The sequence below is a fragment of the Epithele typhae genome (assembly GCF_022376455.1).
Source record: "Epithele typhae strain CBS 203.58 chromosome Unknown BXZ73scaffold_3, whole genome shotgun sequence".
In the NCBI taxonomy this organism is placed as follows: Eukaryota; Fungi; Basidiomycota; class Agaricomycetes; order Polyporales; family Epitheliaceae; genus Epithele; species Epithele typhae.
This window is the reverse complement of record NW_025954194.1, coordinates 127,011-144,085: the sequence shown is the minus strand read 5'-3', so window position 1 is coordinate 144,085 and position 17,075 is coordinate 127,011. Positions and strand designations below refer to the sequence as shown.

Here is a 17,075-nt window from a genome sequence, read left to right as displayed (position 1 = left end):
GCGGGCCGCCTCCGAGAGCGGGCGGATCAGGTGGTTGTGGGGAAGCGGGGGCGCGTCCTAGCCTCACGCGCCCCGCGACATCCACGTCTCGTGCACCGGGAGCCCACCGGAACGCTACGGCGAACGTATTTCTTGCGTTCTCTCACCCACCACCCCCAGTCTCACGGACCGCGACAACATCGCCCTTGCTTTCGTCCTCCGACATGCCTCTCGCGAAGCTCCCTCGCGCCGCCGTGCGCTCCTTCGCGACCTCCAGTGCCCGTCTCGGTAGCTTGAGTGCGACTGCTCAGTCGAGAGCAGAGAAGATTTCGCAGGAGTGGAAGGGGACCAGTGCGACTGGTGGAAACACGAAAACTTCATCGGCGGCGAGTTCGTCGACAGTAAGACGCAGACATACATTGACGTCTGCGATCCGGTGCGTGTCATGCTCTCGGTGTTAGGCATATATTGCAGCCGAATTCATGCCTTCTATAAAGGCGACACAAACGGTCTTGACGAAAGTGCTGGAGACCACTTCGTCGGAGTTCGAGCAAGCCGTGGAGGCTGCGGGACAAGCTTTCAAGACCTGGAGTCGTACCAGTGTTCTCACTCGTCAGCGTTTTGTCACGGAGTAAGTACTCGTACCCTTGGTTGCATTGCGCGGTGAATATAGTATGCGGTAGTTTGCAGCATCAGCTTCGGCAGAATAACGAAGCCATTGCGAATAGCATTGTCCTGGAGCAGGGCAAGACGTACGCAGGTAGGCTTGTTTGGACCTGTCTTCTGCATTTGTTTCTCACTGCATGTACCAGATGCACAGGGCGATTTGCTTCGCGGTCTACAGGTCGTGGAGACCGCATGCAATATACCAACAGCGCTTCTAGGAGACACGAGTGAAGGTAGTTGGCCCCACGGGATCCATATTTCGTAACATTGAATGTGCTCTCACAGTATCCAAGGACATGGACACGTATGTGCGCCGTCTTCCCTTGGGCGTGTGCGCGAGGTATGTGTCCCAGAGAACGTCACGCGACCGCTTCTGACGACATGTTCGCTTGAACAGCATCGCGCCTTTCAACTTCCCTGCGTGAGCAGCGAGTGTTATTCCAAATCCGTCACGGAACTCACGTATCTTGTAGTATGATTCCCTTGTGGACAATTCCTGTCGCGCTCGCGACAGGGAACACACTGGTCCTCAAGCCATCAGAGCGCGATCCGGGCGCTGCGATGATGATTGCGGAGCTTTGCCAGAGGGCTGGCCTTCCTGCCGGAGTTTTGAACGTGGTTCATGGCACGGTACCGACTGTGAACGCCATTTGCGACCATCCGAGCATCAAGGCTGTCAGCTTTGTCGGCGGTGACAGGGCCGGGAAGCACATTTATGAACGTGGTCGTGCCACGGGCAAACGAGTGCAAGTGCGTCGGGTTCACTCGCAATGGTCCTACAGTCCTAACACAAGCGTGTTCAGGCCAACCTAGGAGCTAAGAACCATGCTGTCCTCATGCCCGACGGTGGGTGCGTTATCTACTTGACAGACATATGGCTCAATCGTTTGATAGCCAACAAAAACCACGCGTTGAACTCCATCTTGGGAGCTGCGTTTGGAGGTGAGACTGTGTGCCCGTCCGTCGCTTCATTACGCTCATGTATCATAGCCGCGGGTCAGCGTTGCATGGCTATCTCGGTCGGTATGTGCACAAACTTCATAATGCGGCGATGGACTCATCTCCAATTTAGCTGTTTTGGTTGGAAATGCACAATCGTGGCTTCCTGAGCTCGTAGAGCGCGCCCAAAAACTGAAAGTCATCAAGGCTTTGAGCAAGGGGCAGACCTGTATGTTTCCGCTTTCGATCCATATAGGCACATCCTCATCCTTTCTTCCTCAGTGGCCCTGTCATCTCTCCGGCTGCTAAACAACGTATTACCGGCTGATTGCTTCAGCTGAAGAGGAGGGCGGGATGATTGTCCTCGATGGTCGTGGCTATGATGTTCCCGGATACCCAGACGGCAACTGGGTTGGTCCGACTATAATCGAGGCGATCACTACGATGCGCTGCTATCGGTGGGTGGATCCTGGGACGGCTCTTTTTGAAATTGCATTGCTCACGTTGATGCAGCGAGGAGATATTTGGCCCGGTGTTGATTGTCATCAGAGCCGACACTCTTGATGACGCACTTGCGATCGTGAACGAGAACAAGTACGGCAACGGCACGGCTATCTTCACGCAGTCTGGTGCGACCGCGCGCAAGTATGAGCGCGAGGTTGAGGTAGGCCAGGTCGGCATTAACGTGCCCATCCCTGTGCCCCTTCCTATGTTCTCTTGGAGCGGCAACAAGGCTAGCTTCCTTGGAGACGTACCGTTCTACGGCAGAGGGTCGGTGCTTCTGTTCGTCCTCCCAAGTCATAACTGCTTACGTCCCCACAGTGGAATCGACTTCTACACGCAGAACAAGACGACGACTGCACTTTGGAAGGCCGAGGACGCTATCGGCAACAAGGCCTCAGTCGACATGCCTACCCACCATTAGTGCATGCGATCCATATCATATGGATATCTGGACAACTCGTTGAAGTAGGACACTGTATTCTCGCTTAATCTCCGAGCGCAATGGCGTCTATTCTACACTTTGTGTGCTCGCCCCAAATATCTTGTCAAGGAACGCGTTTGACAGGTTCTCACATTGCTTGTACACCTCTTCGAACCCATTCTGTGAATGACCACAGTCAGCCCTTTGGCGAACATTACGAGTGTCGGCAGCACTGACGAGACCACCGTAGTACGGATCGGGGATCGCCCTGTTGTCGAGATACGACCCCCACAGCCGGAGCTCTGCCTTCCCGTCCTTGGGCTGCACCCGCGTCAGGTCACGCAAATTGGCCTCGTCCGCCGCGAGGATGTAGTCGAACCGGCGGAAGTCCTCCTGGGTGACCTGGCGCGCCGAGTGCTTGATCGGGACGTTGTGCTGGACGTGCCAACGAGACCGGCCGACACAGACACGGATGGTGAGGACGTAAAATTCCACGATGGTGCGAGCGTGGAAGGTCGAGGCAATCGACGTCAGACTTTGGTCGAAGACCACCGGAAATCAGCGTACCGATTTGCACACGGAGACAGACCTAGGACAGAGGCGTGTTCAGCAAAGCCTGAGTTCTTTATGGGCTCGTTCGTACCGCAGCCTCCTATGGGCGGGGATAGCTGCGGTCTGGAGTGGGGGGCGCGGCGCGCGCGGCTCACCGATCGTCAGGATCCTCGCCGATGTGGTAGCGCGATGTGCCCGCGGAGTCGACGGTCACGTCGAGCCCGCGCTCCTTGGCGACATGTTTCAGGACTGCCTCACCCAATGGAGATCGGCAGATGTTGCCCAGACAGACGACAAGTACGGATATTGAGGTCGACATGGCGGTCAGCGGGAGAGTTGGAGTCGACGACGCAGTGAACGTTAGACGCCCGGTACAGGAGGGGTTCAAAAAAGGCAGGCGTGACCTGCACACGCACGAGCAAAGAAATTGTATGATGGGTATAGTCCGGACAAGCGAGGCCAGGAGTACAATGGTGTGTTTGTGTACTAGCTATGAGGTCCTTGCTGGAGAAATTAAACATACGCCTATGTCCTAGACAGACAGCCTACCTACACCGGAATAGGGGGGTTGCTAACCAATAATGATTAGAAAAGGGGCGCGGTAGCAGCTGCAAATTACATCGACATGATCTAAACACTATGTCTGAGTAGGATGGATGATAGCACGGAGGACTGAGATAGTGAAGAGGAGATAGCAGGCATCGAGGCGTGGAATGTCGTGTCCACAGGAATAGAATGCGACCGCGCCCGCGGAGAAAACAGAGTCATCCGCAGCGGCCGAGGGGATGTGGAGAGCACCGGAGAAGACTACGAGGTGCGTCTACCATTTTAGCCACTCGCCATACGCATTGGGCACTTCCCCACGAATGTACGCCTCAAACGTCCGCTTCAAGACCGCGGACCAGTCAAGGTCCCGCTTGTCATCCTTCACATCATCTTCTGCGGGCTCTGCGTTCTCCGATTGGGCTGGTTGGTTGGCTTGCGCTAACGCACGCGCAGCCCGTTCGCCATTGATGAAGCGAGGTCCCAAGTCAGGCCAGTTGCGTGCCGCATCGAATGGTTGCCACCTGAGGCACGTATGAGAGCCGCCCAATGCAAGAAACACCACGGATACGCACCAGAAGTTGTGGAAGTGGTACGAGTAAGCACCCCTGAAGAAGCCGGTAAACCCGAGAGCTTGCGGCGCAGAGCTTTTCTCCCGAGGTGTGAAGAATAAATCTGCGAACCTGCAGAACGGCATCAGTACTGAACAAGTGGCCTATAGAGGGATAACGCACTCGGTGAAGAACGGCTGAGGGGGCCGGTCACGCTGAAAGTCTTCGGTGTTCAACCACGCAGAATCGAAGAGAGCGTCCGGTAACCGTAAAAGTAGTCCCTCGATCCCGGCGTCCGAGGCGTACTTTGAAACAGTCATCGGGTGGAAGTCCAACCCATTCTTGAGCGCGGTCCGGAACAAGAACGTGCCAAGCGCAGATCCCTTGTGCATCCTGAGGACCGCCGTGTTGTATTTCGGCAAACGCGACCACCGGTACGCAAACGCGCCATTCCAGCCCCAGAGCTCCTCCCAGTCGCGCAGCAGGATGGTGTCGGCGTCGAGGTAGATACCGCCAAAGCGGTGGCAGAGGACGAAGCGCGCCATATCCGAAAGAATGACTGACAGACGATCATAAGTGCTGGGCGAGGACGACCCTACGCGGTTAGCCTGATCGTCCTCGTCGTTCACGGCAGCTTTCGTGAAAACGTTGGTGTCCGTGCTATCATCCGCGAGCGAATCCGACTCGTCCTCAGCCTTCTGAGGTATTTTCTCCACAACACCGCCAGAGTTGAAGAGTGAATCTCGAAGAACTCGCCATTCGTCCTTGAGCTCGGGAATGCCGTCGAGCTGTTCCGTAGTGTTCCACAACTTGAACTGGATGACATTCTTGAAGCGCGGGTGCAAGAAGGGAGAGGCCCATGGGTTCGACTTCAACTGGTCGTACATGTCGCGTAAAGCCGAAGGGTTGGGGACGGATGCGGCTGGTCCGGGGTTGATCCACAGCCAGAACTTTGGCCGGCAAACAGTGGGGTCCTCCACATCGGAATCGAGGTGCAGGCCGACGTTCTGAGTATACAGGAACGACAAAAGAGCGAGATACGGCTTGTCCGTAAACGGTCCCGTCCAGAACATATGGAACAGATGGGGGTTCTCGTCGCATGAGGTTGGCCGATCATGGTGGGGGGTGTACTTGGGTGGGGCAGGGAAGTAAACGTGAGGTTCCCACTCGGCGTTGCGCTTCTTGGCGAGACCGGCGTTCGGGTCTGCGACACCCTTGCTCTTGAGCGCGAGGGCCGGGTTGACCTGAGGGAGCGCTTGAGAGCTGCTGTTCTGGAACTCGCCGTCCTCCACGTATATGTACTTCCAGTCGTCCATCTTGCCTCTTCGGACCCGAGGACCCACATCCAGTCCACCACCAAGTCGCAGCACTTCAAGGCAGTCACGAACGTACTAACGGAAATTTTGAGAACAGATGCATGGAGCATAGAACGGGGCACACCTTGTCATTGGAGAAGTCACAGTGATCGGCCACTATGTCCATGTCTGCCACGCTACCGGGTAACGGGCGAGGAGGATACGCGACATTGGGCGACTTGCTCTGAATGTCGAGGTACACACGTTTCGCGCCAATGCCAATCGTGTCGATGAATGAAGGCGAGCGGAAACGCGTCGGGATGGACGCCATCTTCTGAGGTGGAAGCGCGGGGTTGACGGGTGGAGTCGTCAGACCAATGCTTTCCGGGACTGTACAACACGTAAAGGCTTGAGAGAGAAATCAAACGAGGACATTGAAAGAACGCACTCTTGGCCGCGCTGGGATAGTGCCCTGCAGCTATCTCCCACTCCCATATCCGCTGGAGATCCTCTCGTCTGAAGACGAGCGTGGAGGGGTCCGAGTAGGTCGTCCACGGCCTGTCCTCTGGCACGAAGCGGTCCCGGATGGATAACATCATATAGATGGTGACCATGGTGGCGAGGAAGCCGACGGCGAGGAGTATCCGCCCTCTCCGGCGACCAAAGCGCATGATGGTGCCGTGGTGCAGCTTGTCGAAGTTGGGGATCATAAGGCGGAGGCGGCGAGAACGTACGCCCGGGATGGAGAGGGATACGGGGACAAGCCAGGAGCCGCTATGGTGGTGTTTCTGCCACTTTTCGCGCACGGCAGCAGAGTGCGTTGGGAGGCCGTTGGCGGGACGCGGTTTTTCGGCCAACCCATTCCCGCGTTGTTGTGGCAAGTACATCGACGTTGCCATGCTGGCGAAGGGCCGGTCGGCCAGGGCGGGCGGTGGGGCGACGAGAGAACCGTAGAAGGGGGCGGGGAGAGGCGGGAACGGCGGGAACGGCGGGGCGGGAGAGGAGGACGTGGACCGAGACGAGCTCATCAAGTCACGCAGTTGAGCAGCCGGCGTCTGCCACGTGCACCCCTGGCTTCCAGCGCTCACTGCCCCCCGTCCTCCGAGTCGCAGGGTACACTCGTGGGCTCTCAGTTCCGTCGCCGTAATATGTCGCTGAAAATTCTGCCGCCAACAGTCTCTAACAAGGCAGCGATCGCACGCAAAATTTGGCTACTACTAGTACACTGGTCATACATCTAGCGCTGCGCCCACTGGTTCAAAGTCCTTTCACGCGCCAAGGGGCTGCTGAGCAAGGTCGGCAGGGTCTGTCGGGACCGACAGGATGCGAAGCGTGTTCGTGTGCCCAAGGCCACCCTTCCAGCCCTGGACGGCGATGACCGTCGAGCCCGTCTTGATGATGTTGAGCTTGAGCGCGTTTCTGAGACCGAACCGAATACGGTTGTCGACGTCGGTTTGCCACTGGTGCGCCTCGATGCCTCGAGGTTCCGGGTACCAGAAGGGGTAGCAACCTCTGTGCAGATGAATCCCGCGGGCGGTCTGCTGGTTACGAGTGACTGTCGGCGGGTACGTTAAGCGCTAGTCTCAATTAACCGCGGAAAGGGACGGACCGTGATGATGGGCACGTTAGGCCTGTACTTCGAGATAAGACGGGCAGTGTTCCCAGACGTGGAAAGCACGATGATGGCGCCTGCATTCTGTTCGGACGCAGCAGCCACCGCAGCGATGGCTACGGTCTCAACGGTCTCCGTGGGGCGGGGAGTGATATCACGGAGCTCGTCGTACAGCGCGGGGTAGCAGATGGCACCCTCGGCGAGCAGACATGTCTCCGCCATCATGAGAACTGCATACACCAATGTAAGCATGATTTCTCAGAGTCGGGTAGATCACCTACCGGACTGAATAGGGTATGAACCCTTGGCAGTCTCTCCAGACAGCATGACGCAATCAGCGCCGTCCATAACGGCGTTGGCAACATCGCTAACTTCCGCGCGAGTTGGGCGCGGGTTGTACTGTGGAATGATGCTCGTAAGCCAGAGCGCACACTATGTTCAGACTGTCTCTCACCGTCATCGACTCAAGCATTTGAGTGGCGACAATAACGGGCTTGCCGGCCTTGTTGCACTTCGCAATCATCATTTTCTGCGCAAGGAAAACCTGGCTGGCCGGGATCTCAATGCCAAGATCACCACGCGCGACCATAACACCGTCGGTCTCCTTGAGAATCTCGTCGAAGTTGGCCACACCCTGCTCGTTTTCGATCTTGACAATGATTTTGATGGCGGCACCATCCGGACCGAGGACCCGGCGGATGTCGCGCACGTCCTCCGCGCGACGAATGAAGGACGCGAAAACCATGTCGACGCCGTTCTTCACACCGAATTGCAAGTCGGCCTTGTCCTTCTCGGAGAGAGCGGGGAGATCGACGTCGGTCTTGGGCAAGTTGACGCCCTTGCGGGAGCTGAGGGTACCGTTGTTGATCGCGCGGACGCGCACACTGTCCCCCTCAATGGCGAGGACGAGCAGGGAGAGAATGCCGTCATCAACGTAGATGAGCTTTCCAGGCGCAGTGACCTTCGCCAAGTTTTTCTATGGTCTTGCAATGAGATCGTAGGTCCAGATGTGAGCCAAAAACACAGTACGCACGTAGTCGAGATACATGACTTTGTCATCACAAATGTCCTTGTGCTGGGCATCTGTGGAGAGGACAAACTCGTGGCCAGCCTTGATAGGGATCTACAGGAGAGGCAAAGTGAGCGGATGAGCGCCGAGGGACAGACGAATACTGACGTCCGTCTTGTTCCGCATCACACCAGTACGGATCTCAGGCCCTTTCTGCTCGCGCTCTCAGTGACCGTACTCGTCAAACCAATTTGCATAACATACAGTATCAAGGGCGATGGCGACGGGGCGACCCTCAGGGTCGACTGTATGCGGTTCAGTATTTTGGGCGGCTGCTTGATTGCAATGCAGGACATACGCGATACCATCTTGCGGGTGTTGTCGATAACGCTCTGATGGTATTCGTACTCGCCATGGGAAAAGTTCATGCGAACTGGGAATAAGCATGGTCGAGAACGAGAATATGAGAACGCGAAGGAAAGGGAAGGGACAAGGCGATAGTATTTAGACGCACCAATGTTCACACCTGCGCGACGCAGCTCCGCCAATTTCTCAACGCTGTTGGTGTTGGGTCCTGCAATTCCGAGCGGTTCAGCAAGTAGATCGCATCTCTTGGGAAACACCTGACCCACCAATGGTGGCGATAATGGCAGTCTAGAAAGTCACAGGCCCGGAGATCACGATATTAGAGCGGAGGGGTGCGGCGTTCCGATCGCGCGAACGTACCTTGCGGTGGTACTTGGTCTCCTCCGTCGGCACTGGGGCCTTGGTGGGTCGAGGGAGGCAGACCACTCGACACGGGAAGTAATGGCAGCGTTGGACATGGTGGATGTAGATGGGCGGGGGAGTGTACTGAGCAGAAAGAAAAAGGCGGCGCTGGGCTTTATATGACGCGGGCGCGGAGCTAAAGGGGACGATGATGGTTCGATGAGCCCGATACGCGCGCCGCTCTCCGCCGGGAACCTTACACGAACGACCTCGCCCGCATTGGCCGCACCGTCGCTCTCCTGAACGCGAACACGAACGTGGTCGCAACGCCCCTCACGCCGCGCCAAGCCCCCTACGCGACGATCCCAGCCAATACCCTCTTCAGCCCCCTTCTCGCTCGCGGCCTGCTCTGCGCAGGTCCCGTCTTCGCGCGTATCTATCGATGGCGGGGCGCTGCCCCAGCGCGGTAGTGTGAATCGGATGCATGGTGCCATATCTCGCACCCCACAGCTTATATGGCATCCTCCGCGACACCACATCCGGCGGGCCAAGCGTCGAACCATCCTCCAAGCAAGGCCGAAGTTCTTGTGCGTTGCAACTGCCCGCATTCCAAATCGGAAGACTCCGCTCGCACCCATCCAATAAGCGAGAAACAAGCTCTTGAGCGGAGCGCAGGAAGTTGCCGTCTGTTGAGACATGACAACGGCGTGCGATCGTCACTGCTCTGCACCTCGGAACGTTGTCGAAGAACGGGTTTGCAGTCCATGGCAGGATCGGCCCGTTAGCCGAGAAGGACGGGGATCAGTCAATGCTATCTTATCTTATCTAGGCCCTAGTATGCTACTGTGATGCACGCGTTACACGAGACGTCTACGTCACTTCCAGTAACTGCGCGAGTGACTACATCAAATCTAAATCGGAAGACCCGGCGGCGCTTTCTCTCTGTTTTCAATATGGAGTAATAAACCAAAGTGTGTTATGCCGGGACAATTAGTCGTGTTCGCTACTCTCCTGAGGTTTACGACGTGTTCTGTTACGTACTCCATGCGCAGCGTGCTCTCGGAAACATCTTGGGCGAGAGACCATGCTTTAGATCGGGAGCGGATCTTGATCTCACGTGCATCGATGGGATTGAGCACAAGCGGAGACGCCGGTCGTTGCTCCTTCCTTCCCTCACCTCCTCCCAACGCCCAGACAACCATCATGGATGAGGAATACGACGTATGTGTACTGCTAACATCTGTACACGGTTCCTTACGATACGTTTCCATAGGTCGTCGTTCTCGGTACCGGTCTCACGGAATGTATCCTTTCCGGCCTCCTTTCCGTTGAGGGCAAGAAGGTCCTCCACATGGATCGCAACGACTACTACGGCGGTGACAGTGCCAGTCTCAACTTGACGCAGGTGATATATTTTGGCTGTGGGGGTCTCAACCTGTACTCACTGCTGTCACCATGGTAGCTCTACCGCAAGTTCAGGCCCGACCAGGCTGTCCCGCAGGACTTGGGTCGCGACCGTGACTACGCCGTCGATCTCATCCCCAAGTTCATCATTGCTTCCGGAGAGCTCACTCGTATCCTGGTTCACACCGACGTCACCCGTTACCTCGAGTTCAAGCAGATCGCTGGCTCCTTCGTCTACCGCGATGGCAAGATCTCGAAGGTCCCCAGCACAGAGATGGAGGCCGTCAAGAGTCCCCTCATGGGCCTCTTTGAGAAGCGTAGGGCGAAGAAGTTCTTTGAGTTCTTGCAAGGATGGAAGGATGAGGACCCGGCGACTCACCAAGGTACGAGCGTGTCTCCGTAAAGTCAAACCATATCATCGAATAACTGGGTGTGCAGGCGTCGATCTGGACAAGGACACCATGGCATCTGTTTACGAGAAGTTTGGTCTTGAACCTGGTACGCAAGACTTCATTGGACACGCCATGGCCCTCTACCTTGATGATGAGTGAGCACCTATGCCCCTCATGACGAATACTGTGCTCATTCAGTGCAGCTACAAGAAGAAACCTGCACGACCGGCGTACGAGCGCATCGTTCTCTACACTTCCTCTATGGCTCGCTACGGCAAGTCCCCATACATTTATCCCCTGTATGGCCTCGGGGAGCTTCCTCAGGCGTTCGCGCGTCTGAGCGCGATCTATGGCGGTACCTACATGCTTGACAAGCCCATCGATGAGATTGTCACCGACGCCGACGGCAAGTTTGTTGGTGTGCGCAGTGGCTCTGAGACCGTCAAAGCCAAGCAGGTTGTTGGTGATCCCAGCTACTTCGGCGCCGGCAAGTCTTCCGAGGGCAAAGTCCGTGTTATCGAAGAGGGCAAGGTCATCCGTGCTATCTGCTTCCTCAAGCACCCCATCCCCGGCACCGAGGATTCTGACAGCGCACAGATCATCATTCCTCAGAACCAGGTTAACAGGCGTAACGGTAGGTCCTCTCGACGCCTCACTCAACCTATCCAGTCTTATCGTGTCTTGCAGATATTTACATCGCTTGCGTGTCGTCGACACACAACGTTTGCGCGAAGGATGTCTACGTTGCGATTGTCAGCACCATTGTCGAGACTGACAAGCCCGAGCTTGAGATCGCTCCTGGTCTCCAGCTTCTTGGCCCCATCTACGACAAGTGAGTGTAGTGTTATATTGTCGTCTACAGCGACTAACTGAAGTATTCAGGTTCGTCTCAGTCTCGTCCCTGTATACCCCAACGGCGTCCGGCGAGTCCGACAACGTCTTCATCACGCGCTCTTACGACGCGACTTCGCATTTCGAGACCGTCGTCGAGGATGTGCAGAATGTCTGGAAGCGGATGATGGGCAAGGACCTCGTCCTCAAGAAGCGCGAGGTGAACGTTGAGGCTTGAGCGTTCAAGCCTCCTTCGTCGGCCCCTTGACGCCCTTTCATGATCACACGACATGACGCGGAGTGTTTGCTCGTTTTGGATCCATTCGTGTATAAAAAGCTAGTAGAACTATCGTCACCATCCCTGTATACTTGTTGCACCGTCCATCCATCCTTTGTTGCACAGTTGAGAAAATGCTTTGCCTGGATGCAACAACAGTGGTATACTTGACAAAAATCAAAAGAACGCGTCCATGTCGAACTCGGGCACTTTCACGTCCTGCTTGGCCGACTTCATCAGACTCCCGATCCCAGCCTTCCGCGCAACAAGGTCCCCTTCCTCTTTCAACTCCTCCTTCACTTTCATCGGGGTCACAGGCGAGACACCGCAGGTAGGGGAGCTCGAGGGCGACGCGTGTCGGGTCGGCGGCGCAGTGGAAACGTCAATGTCGATCAAGATGGACGACTGGCGCCGCAAGGCAGGTTCGAGAGCGAAGCGTGTCGAGACGGGACTCGGTGGCCGGCGCAACGCTCGTGCGCTGTCGCGGACGACGGTCGAAGGTCGCTGGAAGGACCAGGTGCGTACCATGTCCAGCGCCAGTGCGTGGCAGCCTATCAGTATCGGATCAAAGAATGAGACATTTGGTATCGACGCGTCGTGAGAGCGAAGGTGTGAAACATACCCATTTTGCAAAAGACGCGGGCAGTTTGCAGGACGAAGTTGAACTCGGTGCGACCCGAAATCTCGCTGGTGCCCTGAGCGGTTTGGAGCGTCTTGGCCTTGAGCTGGGAAAACAGCAGCGCGAGACTAGGGTCATCGTAATGCGGGTCTCCGATCACGGGAATGGACACTTCGAGCTCAGATGCGACGTCTTGCAACGGCATCTAAGTACACAAAATTGATCAGTACGATTGTGGGTTTTTATAAGGGTATCGACGCACCACCAGTATCCTGACCGCCAGGTCTCGTCGACGGAGCATCCAGAACACCCAGCTTGCGAGATACCGGTTCCCATCTTTGAAGGCTAGAGGGATCACAGTGTTGTCAAGGATGTCTTTCAGGAGGGCGCTGTCGTCGCCCTCCATCACGCGGATAAGGGCCACCGCTAATTGCCAGTCACCGATATTCTTGAGACAAACAGTAATGGCGTCTTTTAAGCTTCCGCCGAGAAGGAAGAACGCGGCAGCGTATTCTATGAAGGCAAATCAGAACCTCAGGATCGACGTGCCCACTCAAATAGGCTCACCGAATCGACGCTTGCTAAGCAGTGCGAACGCGTTCTTTTGAGCGGCCGTTCTCCACCGGGGCTGGGTGAAGTCGTTGTTCAGGAACTTTAGCATGGCTTGCTGTTCTTTGTGCCAAACAGCCTGGCGCCAAAGCCCATGAACGAGCTTGACCTTGCCAAGGGCGAAGTAGAGCAAGCTGCATGCAGATGGGTCGCGGTTGTCCCCTGCCATGTATTGGTTCCGAGCGACGACTTCCATGTGGGCTCTCTATAAACAATCGCGGTTAGTATATTAGCTGAGATTAGACCTTCACTTGCGCACCATCCTCTCCTGGGAACGAATCCACATGAATACGCCTAGCGCCCTCGCGTCGGGCCAGCACATCTTCCCGCCGCATGCCGTGTTGGCCGTGGACAGCAGCAGGTCTTGACTTTCGCTATGGAACGCCCAGATCATGTCGCGGTATCGCAGACGCTCTCGTCGACGCAGGCGACCGTTGTATGTCGCATCAGTCGTACCGTTGATCCCATTGACTCCATTCATCTCATCAGCGCCGTTGATGCCGGAGGAGGGAGAGCTAGGTTCCGATGCTCTACGGTTGATGTTGTAGAAGTATCGCATGGAGAGCAAATAGCGCAAGCCATTGGGATCCAGGGCTCGTTGTAGCACCTGAATCTGGTAGCGATTCCTGGTTAGTGCTTTGGCAATTGTTGAGTAGCGTTGGCATCACCTCTAGCGTGGTCTGGATCAGCTCCATGAGCGAGACATTCTCCAATGGTGTGAAGTGAGGTATGGGGTGATCTTCAAGACGTCCTAGGAGGTTCCGGACCATTTGTGACGAGAACGGGTCGTCGTCGTCGTCACTTGAAACGTCAATTAATGACTTTAGCAAGACACTTGGGGGAACAGGCTCACTCTTCCTTGATCTCTGTGATGTCAAACAACGCCGAGTACTTTGGCTTATGAGGCGTGTGTATCTAGTTGCAAAGTTACAAATTACTGTCACTCGGGCGATAAAGGATGAATGTAGTACCGTCATGGCTCCGCTATCTTTCTGCAGGTATCGCTCGATGGGGATAGTCTGCCATTTCTGATGTTCGCTTGCAGAATCAATATTGCGTGCGAGGTTGACGATAACTTCTTTGACAAGTTCTACTTTACCTGCAATATGTTTATTAACGGGTAAGCTTGGTAAACGAAAGAGTCTTACCCCAGAGGAGACATTGCAGAATCATCTGTGGATTGTAGTCGTCGAGAGGCCCGTTCAATCGGGCCACATGCTCAAACAGGCTCTCCGTCTGCACAGCACGTTCTCCAGCTAGCGGTGTTTGCCCGAACATGAACTGGAAATGTCCCGCGCCTACAAGAAGTGTCCTCGGGCCAGCCAAATCGAATCGTTGATGGGGTGCGGTATCATGCTGTGAGCTAGCGTCAGCGATTATCAAGCAGGAGGTCGAGAAGACAGAACGAACCTGCCCATGTCAATCCTCCAGCAAACACCCCATCCCGGAATTTCGTCGAAGTAGGTCGCGCGTTGTTGACATAGTAACTCGATTCTGTGAGCAAATCCAACCGCTAGGATGGACTGATTATCTGGCGTTGCCGTCCAGTCCAAGTCTCGGACAGGATCTGCAGGACTGAGGGATTAGGAAAATTAGTGACAAGCGACGCAAAAGGAATTGAAAGGGAAACTAACTCGATGATCTGACGATACTCTAGCCCAAGTGAGAACTCTGACTCCTGAGAGTCCCATATCGTAAGTTCTTCACCTTCTGCTGTCGGGGCGACTGTAAAAATGGATGATCAGCCCACTGAGGCTGGACAGCAGCCAACCTACGCTCACTTAGTACAGACTTCTTGGCGGAACTACAGCTCGCTTTGATGAACCCCTTGCGCCGTGTCCGTACATGACCTGTGCACTTCCAGACTGTCTGCTTCTCCATTTTGCCGTCGATAACATATCCATTACTCGGAGAGTGCAAGTTGATTTCCGGTCTCCAGAAAGTAAGATCGCCGTCTTCCGATACACTCAACAACACGTCGTGTTCTACCGGTGTCCTGGCTCCAAGCTGACCGACCCATGCCATTGGGTCGACTGGAATGATTGTTTTTGAAGGAGACGGCAGAGGAAGGGAGCCTTGCGATATGAGTCTCAAAGACGGTGTTGGGCCCGACAGAACCGCAGAAATCAGTAGCACTTCTTGCGAGGTTGCAACCCCAACCAATGTTCGCGTCCGGTATGCATGGGGAGCGGATAAAGCGAAGAGACGAGTGAGAGGAGGCACGGTGAGCGTGGCAGGCGGGTTTGTATGCAGAGTTAAGAGACTGGACGCTTTGGAGTATGTTGCGTAATTGTGGCCTAAGTGTCCACACAACATGAATCCCATTGTGCTATGCCGAAATCAAGCAAGACTGACCTGCGTCGATTACCACAAACAGATCAACGTGGCTGTCGTCGTCGGACCACTTCGCCGTGCTCTCCAAAATACCTGACCTTGCCAATGGTATGTGAGGACTTCTCCAGACCCGTCTGTTCGGATGATACCGACCCTTCGCCGTTCGGTGTTCTGGCATATTGGACAATCTCCGCTCGCGAGTCGTCTGCTTCCAGAACGTCGATGTGCGCATGGTCGGCGCCGGAGGCTAAATGCGTCAATCTCGACTCCCGCGTGCCTAAGAACGACAGCAGTGGAAGGTCGTACGTTGTCAATGGCGGCGAAGTTACAAGCGTCAGTGACCCGCGTGACAAATTGGGGACGACATATAGACGATGGGGTGGACCCGGCACTATCTTCGGAGCTGTCTCCAGCAGAGCAAAATGCTTGAGGAGGGTTGGAGGCCGTCGGTCGATGTTCTATGTTCTAGTGAGGACAGGAATGTAAATGAATGAGTACAAGGTACATACCGCGACGGCTTGTACAACAATGGAACCGTCCTCCAGCACTCGCAAGAAGATGTCCCACCCTTCTTCCGCGATCTCGCGTACACGTCGCCTTCGAGCATCTTCCTCCGTCAACGTCGGATCTTCTATAGTTGCTTCCAAAGCATGGCTCACGATTTCGCGGTCGAGCCAAAAGACACTTGAGCGTGACTGTTTGCATGCCACAGCAAATGGTAGCGACGAGAACGTATCCAGAGCGGTATGTAGTTGCAGGTATTGCGGGGAGTCGATGACCGGCATAAATATGCGTAATGTCGCGTCAGATGTGATAGTATACAGGATGGGATCATCTCTGCGGGCATTATGAGCACCTCAAATGGAGGAGACATAATGGACTGACCGGCTTGATGTTGGAGAGTTGCGCCATATGAGATCAATCACTGGCCGTGGATGGGGTAAAGCTTGGGTTTGACGACCGGTCGTGGTCAAGTACGTCCGCACCACATTATCGTTCTGCAGATCGCAATTGTGATCCAATCGTCCCATACTTGTGGGACAAACAAGACATACCAGCGATGTAGTAGCAATGTACATGAGTGATGGCGAGTATCGCACGCGGGAGAGGGTAGGAACACTGTTTGATAGGGCATGAATGTACATAAACCAAGGTGTAGGGAAACATAGTGCATACTCAGAAGACCATTTCAGAGACCATGTGGGCAGGTCGTTCTCTAGGATTAGTGTGTAGACAGATAGACTAGTCCGGGTGCCGACTGCAAGCAAGCCTGCGGGGAGTGAGAATTGATTTGCGAAAAAAAGCGGGATAATCACCGGACATGCAGTTGAGTGCCGTCACTTGCTGGTCCTCCGGAAGCGACAAAGAAGAGTGAACACGCCAGTAGTCGTGCCGCTTGCCTGACAGGGACCACGCAACAACCCTACGGCCCAACGAAGCCACGACCTACCGGAGATGAGAAGAAGCTCGCGCGATAAGTGCTGGAGTGTACGCACCAACTTCATGCTGTTCTCCACAGTCAAACATTGCACCGACTGCAATGTGTTGCGGGTAGACGGAAAGACCTCCCACAACGCCAGGGCGCGGATGAACGCGAGGGTGCGGGCATTGAAGATGACGACGGAATCAGCGAACGGGTATAGCTGCCATAAGGGTAAGCGTTAGTATGCGAGAGGTGCCTCGTGTCTACCGACCAGGAGTGTCTCGCGAGGCAGGTGAAGGAAACTGAGACTTGAAGGGGGGCAGCCGGCAAATGCCTGTGTGAGGTCGAGCATTATGGCAGTGATTGCGGTAGACTAGAACCAAAAGGAGTAGAGGAGGACGTCTAGG

At 55.3% G+C, this 17,075-nt stretch overlaps 6 protein-coding genes across 6 annotated transcripts; 2 read left to right on the top strand and 4 right to left on the bottom strand.

Moving 5' to 3' along the window:
- Positions 1–203: 203 nt before the first annotated feature.
- Positions 204–2,509, top strand: BXZ73DRAFT_87003 (methylmalonate-semialdehyde dehydrogenase; the record flags this gene model as incomplete). Its single annotated transcript, XM_048024380.1, has 16 exons — positions 204–316; positions 382–415; positions 477–610; positions 663–739; positions 792–878; positions 931–985; positions 1,043–1,066; positions 1,119–1,395; positions 1,449–1,491; positions 1,540–1,587; positions 1,636–1,668; positions 1,718–1,817; positions 1,867–1,898; positions 1,922–2,042; positions 2,098–2,355; positions 2,407–2,509. The coding sequence occupies 16 exons, from the start codon at positions 204–206 to the stop codon at positions 2,507–2,509; spliced, it is 1,539 nt and encodes a 512-aa protein (XP_047882386.1).
- An 87-nt stretch (positions 2,510–2,596) lies between these two features.
- On the bottom strand, positions 2,597–3,380 carry BXZ73DRAFT_39196 (phosphotyrosine protein phosphatase; the record flags this gene model as incomplete). Its single annotated transcript, XM_048018330.1, has 4 exons — positions 2,597–2,689; positions 2,747–2,944; positions 3,077–3,098; positions 3,217–3,380. 4 exons carry the CDS (start codon positions 3,378–3,380, stop codon positions 2,597–2,599), a joined length of 477 nt encoding a protein of 158 aa, XP_047882385.1.
- Positions 3,381–3,881: 501 nt separating this feature from the next.
- Positions 3,882–6,349, bottom strand: BXZ73DRAFT_96540 (uncharacterized protein; the record flags this gene model as incomplete). Its single annotated transcript, XM_048027104.1, has 5 exons — positions 3,882–4,128; positions 4,180–4,287; positions 4,339–5,546; positions 5,596–5,840; positions 5,899–6,349. 5 exons carry the CDS (start codon positions 6,347–6,349, stop codon positions 3,882–3,884), a joined length of 2,259 nt encoding a protein of 752 aa, XP_047882384.1.
- A 369-nt stretch (positions 6,350–6,718) lies between these two features.
- On the bottom strand, positions 6,719–8,895 carry BXZ73DRAFT_87000 (pyruvate kinase; the record flags this gene model as incomplete). Its single annotated transcript, XM_048024379.1, has 11 exons — positions 6,719–7,005; positions 7,056–7,292; positions 7,344–7,461; positions 7,517–8,038; positions 8,096–8,185; positions 8,240–8,284; positions 8,336–8,376; positions 8,430–8,504; positions 8,586–8,645; positions 8,794–8,836; positions 8,869–8,895. 11 exons carry the CDS (start codon positions 8,893–8,895, stop codon positions 6,719–6,721), a joined length of 1,545 nt encoding a protein of 514 aa, XP_047882383.1.
- Positions 8,896–9,982: 1,087 nt separating this feature from the next.
- BXZ73DRAFT_96538 (rab GDP-dissociation inhibitor) lies at positions 9,983–11,644 on the top strand (the record flags this gene model as incomplete). Its single annotated transcript, XM_048027103.1, has 7 exons — positions 9,983–10,000; positions 10,053–10,184; positions 10,242–10,566; positions 10,622–10,730; positions 10,779–11,209; positions 11,263–11,407; positions 11,458–11,644. The coding sequence occupies 7 exons, from the start codon at positions 9,983–9,985 to the stop codon at positions 11,642–11,644; spliced, it is 1,347 nt and encodes a 448-aa protein (XP_047882382.1).
- A 216-nt stretch (positions 11,645–11,860) lies between these two features.
- On the bottom strand, positions 11,861–17,020 carry BXZ73DRAFT_86998 (RAVE protein 1 C terminal-domain-containing protein; the record flags this gene model as incomplete). Its single annotated transcript, XM_048024378.1, has 20 exons — positions 11,861–12,234; positions 12,306–12,507; positions 12,565–12,815; positions 12,870–13,116; positions 13,171–13,518; positions 13,580–13,777; positions 13,883–14,010; positions 14,060–14,223; positions 14,322–14,486; positions 14,546–14,636; positions 14,693–15,208; positions 15,267–15,343; positions 15,399–15,703; positions 15,755–16,082; positions 16,131–16,243; positions 16,301–16,364; positions 16,422–16,515; positions 16,562–16,691; positions 16,742–16,888; positions 16,940–17,020. 20 exons carry the CDS (start codon positions 17,018–17,020, stop codon positions 11,861–11,863), a joined length of 4,023 nt encoding a protein of 1,340 aa, XP_047882381.1.
- Positions 17,021–17,075: the final 55 nt, after the last annotated feature.